The sequence below is a fragment of the Bufo gargarizans genome, chromosome 5 (genome assembly GCF_014858855.1).
Source record: "Bufo gargarizans isolate SCDJY-AF-19 chromosome 5, ASM1485885v1, whole genome shotgun sequence".
Lineage (NCBI taxonomy): Eukaryota > Metazoa > Chordata > Amphibia > Anura > Bufonidae > Bufo > Bufo gargarizans.
Window position 1 is genome coordinate 94176711 of NC_058084.1, and position 7820 is coordinate 94184530.

Sequence of the window (7820 nt, forward strand, 5' to 3'; positions counted from 1 at the left end):
GTGTAAATTAGAACTGGCTTAGTTGCCCCTAGCAACCAATCAGATTCCAACTTTCATATTTCAGAGCTCATTTGGAAAAGGAAAGATAGGTTGCTATGGGCAACTAAGCCAGTTTTCCTGTACACCAGTCTTGATAAATTTGCCCAGTAATAAATTAGTATTTTCCAGTAGGCTCATTCATCTCTATGACACAGGCTGTTGTTAAGGCAGCACTTTTTTCCTAACAGAAACCCTGAGGTCCTTCCTAGGCCCCCAAGGCTGATTGCACAGGGTTTCCGCCGTCCTCAATCATGTCGCCGTGAAGCCCAGCGACCTAATTGGGGGGGCGTTCCCTTTTATCAAAGAGTTATAGACCAAGATCAGAGATTCAATAGACAGCCCGTCTTCACGGCAGCACAAGACACCTATACGTGGTACAGGGCCTTTTTCTTAAGCTGCCGTAAATACAGGGAGCTGAAGATAAGACCCTCTTAACATCAAAACCAGCCATTTAGTGGTTAAAACAGAGCAGCCGTATAAAAATGTCATACCCCAATATGATGGCATTACAGGCTTATTGGCAATTCTTCTATGGCATCCAATGGACCATGTCACATTTCTTTTTGAATTATGGCATTAAAAAAAAACTCTGCCTGGAGGCATACTGAGGTACTGTAGGGTCCCATAGGAGTCCATGGGTGCTGTTTTAGGGCTCGTTCACACGAACATGTGCTGCCCATTGCCATATTGCGGACCGCATTTGCAGATCCGCAATACACAGGCACTGTACCGTGGCCATTCCGCATCACGGATGGGGACCCATTCATTTCAATCGGTCCACAAATCCGGAGATGCGGAACAGAAGAACGAAACGGAACACTACTGAGTGCTTTCTGGGGTTCCGTTCCGTGCTTCTGCACAGCAAAAAGATAGAACTTGCTCTATCTTTTTTGCGGAAAGGAAGGATCGTGGACCCTCTGCGATCCTCATGCGCCTGCCCCACGGACGGTGCAATTTGCGGTCCACAGCACGGGCTTTACACGTTTGTGTGCACGAGCCCTAACAATGCAGAGTTTATATGGAGCCATGCTATATTAGACCTTAGTCCCAGGGAAATGAATGAGATCTGTCAAGTGATCCACATTTTTGGGCAATCAGCTGATATAAAAACACCAGTGTGAACAGAGTCCAAGAGATGGATTTATACTGATCCTACAGAATGAATGATGTGGTGTAGACAGATAGTACGGAAGACAGTAGTGTCACCTGCTCTGTGTATGCCCCCGCCATGGACCTGTCTGACTGGTCAGGAGAGGCCTAGATATACTAACCTGTCCGTTGTATGTTTCTAGGCGATGAGTATACATAAAGCAGGCCCACAGGCTCCCCTTACTCCGGAGATATTACAATGTGCCTGCCGTTTGTGTTTGACAACAATCTTCCTTAGTGATTTCAGAATTCTTCCACATAACTGGTTCCACAATTTTGAAGCAACATTCCCCCCTCTGATGCTTGGCACAGACCACGGAGTTCTTGGTTGATAAGATAGACGTCTATTTTTCATGCCACAAATCATGAGGGTTTAGGAGTTTAAGTCAGTTCAGGCCTATAAAAATCCACAGATGTAGGGTAGGGCTACACGGCGATTTTGGCCACGACACGTCTCACACCCATGTCACACGACCAAGTATCGCAGTGTAAGGGCTCATGCACACAAATGTATTTTCATTCTGTGCCCTACCATTCTTTTTGCGAAACCATTCATTTTAATGGGTCTGCAAAAAAAAACTAAAGTTACTCCGCACATGGATAGGACTGTTCTATTAGGGGCCAGCAGTGTGGCAAGTTTGCTGCAACCGCGACACATGAATGCTGCTGGATTTTATGTGGTTAGTGTGTTGCGGTCTCAGCAAACATGTGCGTCATGTTGCAACCCCATTCATTCCTATGGCAGCCCTGCTACACTGCGATACTTAGGGCACGCAACACGTGTTGCGCCTAAAATCACCACGTGTCTTTAACTCTAAGGCTTATTGCACACGACCGTATGGCTTTTTCAGTGTTTTGCGGTCCGTTTTTCACTGACTTGTTGTTCTGTTTTTTGTTTCCGTTCCGTTTCCATTTTTCCGTATGGCATATAACGTATACAGTAATTACATAGAAAAAATTGGGCTGGGCATAACATTTTCAATACATGGTTTCGCAAAAACAGAATGGATACGGAAGACATACGGATGCATTTCCGTATGTGGTTTTTTTTTTTTTTGCAGACCCATTGACTTGAATGGAGCCACGGAATGTGATTTGCGGGCAATAATAGGACATGTTCTATCTTTTAATGGAACGGAAACGAAATGCATACGGAGTACATTCCGTTTTTTTTTTGTGGACCCATTGAAATGAATGGTCCCGTATATGGACCGTATAGGAACGCAAAAAATGGCCTGTAAACGGGTAAAAAATGGTCGTGTGCATGAGGCCTTAAAGGGATTTTCCGAGATTTATTTACTGATGACCGATCAGCTGTTTGAGAAGACAGCGGAGCTAGCAGGAGCGCCACAACGTTCTCTCAGCTTCTCCTAGGCCAGCGAGGACACGTTCATTGCTCAGCCCCATGCAGTGCGATACCAAGCACAGCCGCTATACAATGTACAGAGCTGTGCGTGATAAGCTGCGAGAAGGCTGCAGCTCTCTTTTTAGCCTTTTAAAGATTAGATTTATTGGCCATATAATAGTCTGTCTGATTATCTGTGTATTACTCCGATGTTGTCACACCTCCAACACCGGTGGCATATCACAGGGATATGCCACCAATGTCAGATAGGTGCAGGTCCCACCCAAAATGAACAAGAGCATACCGCACATGCACAATCGCCCTCCATTCATTTCTATGAGACTAAGGTGGGACCCGCACCTATCTGACATTGGTGCCATATCCTAACGATATGCCACCAATGTTGGAGGTGAGACAGCCCCCCTAAACCTAAGCAGGGTGGTAAGCGACCATGCACTTGTTCCTGAAACTACTCTATTTAGATGTATGGAACACATTTTATGGGGTTTTGAATACATTTTTTGGAGGTGTTTTTTGCACTCCAGCTTCAGATGTTGAATGGAAGATTATGGAAAGTAGTAAACAAACATACATTTTTTGTAGTGATGTTTTTCACTCTTGCTTTGTTTGGGTCCCTGGGTTTTTTGTTTTTTTTTAGACCGCAGCATGCTCTTGGTCTGACGTTTTTCCCTCATTGGCTGGTATTTTCTCCCATAGACGACTTCTTTTTACTTATTTTTTGTAGCTTCAATGCACAATGTACCAATTTTTTTTCCCATACACCTCTACAGATTAAGTAATATTACATAGGGGACCTCCATACTTCTATAAAAATCCTAGACATCCAGAAAAATACCAGGTACTGAAACAAATGATATACAGAGTTTTGGTTTTACGCATAGCTTTTTATTAAAAATGGTGCGTCTTTTGTGTCCTGTATTTTCTTCTAGTTTGCTGAAAATTTTAATATTGGTGCATTTCTGTCATTTGGGAGGGGGTCCATGGCATTTTTTTAATACAGCATGCTTTAGGAGTGGTGTTTTTAGGCAGTTTCCCATAGACTTCTCTGAAAATTAACACTTTAAAAGGTCTCCAAATAAAAGAAATCCAACCCTAAAAATACAGATGTGTTAAATATGTGCAAAAAAAGCCACACAAAAAATTGTGTGTTAAGGTGGGTTCACACATCAATTTTTACTGGAGTGTTTGTGCAGTTTTGCTTGTTTTATTGGCATCTTTTACACCAGATTTTTTTTGTGTGTGTGTTTGTCATAAAAACCCCAGCTCCAGATGTGGGTAATCTATGGGAGATAGAAAATGCAGGACACACAGCGTTTTTGGTTACTGACATTTAGAGGCTCTTTTTGGTCTCCCACATTTTTTGAAAAACATAGCATGCTGAAGACTTTGCTGTTTTATTCCAGCATTTTATCTCCTTTATAGGGAAAAAGTGGCAGTAAAAAAAAAAACATTCACACAGTTGTCTAGAAAAAAAAATAAACACTGCTAAAAAGCCACACAAAAGGATGCATTATGGCAGAAGCACAAGCGGTTTCTATGGCATTATTTTAGTGGCCAATCCACGTTGTAGGCACCCTGCAAGGAAGCCTTTTACCTTGCAGACATTTAGAGTTCTACAGCATTTCCCATGACAATTAATTTTCTGCTCCCAGATCGAGCAGATTCTATAGTAAAATATGGTTTTACCATCTGATTTTACCCCAAAGATGCATTAGAAAAGAAAATAATATGCATGTATTATATACATATGGAGGTCATGTATGTTCCACCACAATGTGAAGGACTCATCTTTGCTTTGAGGAACCCTAAGGCTGGGTTCACACCTGAGCGTTTTACAGCGCGTTCCTACGCGCTGTAAAACGCTCAACAAGGAGAAACCAATGATTCCCTATGGGAATGGTTCACACTTGGGCGTTTTACAGCGCGTACGATCGCGCTGTAAAACGCCCGACGCTCCAAAAAGTACATGAGCGACTTTTGGGGCGTTTGTGGCCATAGGACACTGTAGTGAATCACACAAACGCGCGTTTACTATTACAAAAACGCGCATAAAAATGCGCGTCAAAAACGCGCGTTTGCGCAACGCTCAAGTGTGAACCCAGCCTAAGCTTTCTATGGAGCGAATGTATAGAAGATCATGGGATCACTGATAAAATGCCATTTCTGTGCATATGATGCAGTCCACCCTGAAGAACCATTTTATGTATAGTCTGATTCTGGAAATAGAATGACATGTCACAGCTATAGCACTACACCCAGCTTCATCAGGAAAATACTACTGCCACTGCTGGTCAGTATTATACCGTATATTAGGCATAAACACCTACCATTAAAAGTCATAAAGTGCTCATATTGTTCCAGAAGAATATAATATCAGTCCTCTTACTATAGATTGTGTTTCATCGTGTACTGATGTATAAGCAATGAAGGACAACATCACATTCAGGTTCGAATTGACTCTTTATTTAAAAAAAAAAGTGCAAAATAAAATCACTATAAAGTTTCTTTGCTTTCTAAAAAATTCATAACTATACAAAGAGGCCGTGTACATGTACACATAAGGAGTTGCATTGCATCCAATGAAGAAATGTGACTTGATCTTGTAAGTCGCATGGTCCAAGGGAAGTCCTATCAGTTCATATGTAATAATTTACATAAATTAGTCAGTACATACATGTTGAAGGCTCTTCCCACATATCTAAGTCTGAAACGACTCAAAGTAATACAATTGATTCCCAAAAGTTGGGAATCACTGGAGAACACTATAGTGGAGTAGAGGAGCAGTCTCTCATACACTGGAGTAACCACAGTAGTAGACAGTAGTGCTGGCATCTGACAGCACTGAGGATATCAGGCCATTCTCTGCAGCTTGCTCCTGGCCATGGTAATGCATTCCTACATCTGACTTGGTCATGTAACTAAGATATTGCTCAAATTCGGTCCTGTCCACCTCACTCAACATGTCATTCGGCTGCACTTGTTCGGCTCTAGGCATCTGCTGGGATTCAGGTGGAGGAGAAGGTTGACTGACTTGTGGCACTTGGTGATGTCTACCAGCACTGGACATGTACATCTGGCTGTAGAACATCTGTGGAGGGGTCTGGCATCCCATCATACCCTGTACAGGGCTTCCTTGTCCCATCTGTTCAGTCTGTGGTAGGTGCCTACCAAGCATGGTAGTGCCAGAATTTTGCTGGTGGGAAGCATATGTTGTGTTGTAACCATAAGGCATCACTGAACACTCTTCTTGGACAGGAGATGTGAAGAAGGCATGATCAGACTCCGGTATATCCAGAGGTGATGTTTCAGGTGTAGGCAAGCTGTAGCTCTCATAGTGGGCACCTAGGACTTGAGCTTCTCTGTAATGATGACCACTCTGGGGCAGCTGGCTGTGGTGATAGGACTGCTCTGGATACCCAAGGCTGAAGTTGTCCACACACATCCTGCCATCACTGCCCAGTATGGAGTGGTCAGGCTGCTCAGACATGTGCATGAAGCCACTGTCTGCCCTCTTCATCCTCTTCACCTGCTTCCTCCTCCTGGGTCTGTACTTGTAGTTGGGATGATCCTGCATGTGCTGCACCCTCAATCTCTCAGCTTCCTCCACAAATGGTCTCTTCTCAGTCAATGTCAGAGATTTCCAGGACTTCCCTGTGAAAGGCCAGAGACATAACATTATGATCTGAAGTTCGGAACCATATCATCAATATAAATGAATATTCTGAGATCAATATGAACTATAAAAACCCTAAAATGGCCTGATGGACAAAGCTAGAATATTCTAATATAGACTAAGTACATACACAGCAATGTCCGTGTGTAGACCGTAAATACACATCAGCACAAATACTAATGGTCCGTATGTTTCTATTATATGTTAAGACAGAGCTCATTACTAATTGTCGGCTACAAGTTCTATCAGCATTGGCAGCAATCAAAGAAATACAGAAGAGAATGCCAGCTGCCACACAGAAATCACGGGCACAGAATTATAAATTACACCGTGCCAGGCACTGAAATAATTATTACAAATATCAGAAATATGTAATAATATAGAATAATACAAATATAAGATCAGAAATATAGAAGAAGAATAATCGATATTACAAATAATACATCAGAAATATATAATAATACATAGAAACGACTTCACTTCCAGCGTGAAGGTTGCCCAGGTGTCTTCACAGCCCGTCCCCATAGCTGCCCCTGGCAGTGCCCCCGGTGCCCTTACCTAGCATCTTGCTGAGCTCGGCGTTGTGCAGGTCCGGGTTCTGCTGGGCCAGTCTCTTGCGCTCATCTTTCGCCCACACCATAAACGCGTTCATAGGGCGGCGGATCCGCGCTTCGGCTTTACTCCTGGGGTTGGAAGCGTCGCCCTTGCCCTTGGTCTCCCCCATGGAAGAGGTGATAGTGTCAGGCGCCCACTGGCACTGGCCCAGACCGGGCATCATGACTGGCACGGAGCACTTTCCCTGGAGCTGGTCGTCACTGGCGTATCCACCATCAGGACTGCTCATGTCTGGAGAAGAGAAGTAGAGCTCAGGGTCCGCGGTGACGTCCAGGGCTCTGGTCACACTGGGACTAGTGGCGGCTTGTGTCTGCCCCGAGGACATAACCGGGCGTCTATAACCACAGCGCCGGCCAATCAGAGCCCGGGGGCGGGGTTATACTGCAGAAAGGTGTTAGGGGCAGGGCCTGAGCGAAGTTATCCGCTACTAGGAGGGGGGTGACCACGCCCACTCTGCGCTCGGCCCCGGCACCTGTGCTGTGTGATGAAGGGGGAACAGTGCGGAACCTGCAGTAATCCTACCAGCTACAGCTCTGCTATTCCTGCAGAGTACAGCCCCACACAGCAGCTACCCCCAAGTGCATTGTATTCAGACTCCCCAGATCAGCCTTGTCCCCTCCTTTTAGTAAATAGCAAAGCTGTTTAGATACATTCTGCGATGTGGGTGGTCGTTCATCATCACACCTCATATTGCACTGTCGCTTTTATCCTATTGTAAACTGGCACAGATCGTAAAAGATCAACCGAAGGATTAGAGATCCAGATATGTAGAGGATCAGATTGACGTGGACGGGAGGACATTGTGTGCGAGGAATTAATAATCAGACGAGATACTGATACATATGTAACGTGATAGTGAGAAATTATATATCTACAGTATATATACGACATGTACACACACGTTATATAAAATATACACATATGTATTATATGTAACATTGTATTATGTGTAATGTATTTTATGTAATGTATTATATG

The 7820-nt window shown here is 43.9% G+C and overlaps 1 protein-coding gene across 1 annotated transcript; it reads right to left on the bottom strand.

The window, feature by feature from the left end:
- Window positions 1-5002: 5002 nt before the first annotated feature.
- On the bottom strand, window positions 5003-7151 carry LOC122938474 (transcription factor Sox-17-alpha-like). The gene is made up of 2 exons (XM_044294004.1): window positions 6786-7151; window positions 5003-6205 (listed from the first exon to the last, which is right to left on the bottom strand). The coding sequence occupies exons 1-2, from the start codon at window positions 7069-7071 to the stop codon at window positions 5343-5345; spliced, it is 1149 nt and encodes a 382-aa protein (XP_044149939.1). The 5' UTR covers window positions 7072-7151; the 3' UTR covers window positions 5003-5342.
- Window positions 7152-7820: the final 669 nt, after the last annotated feature.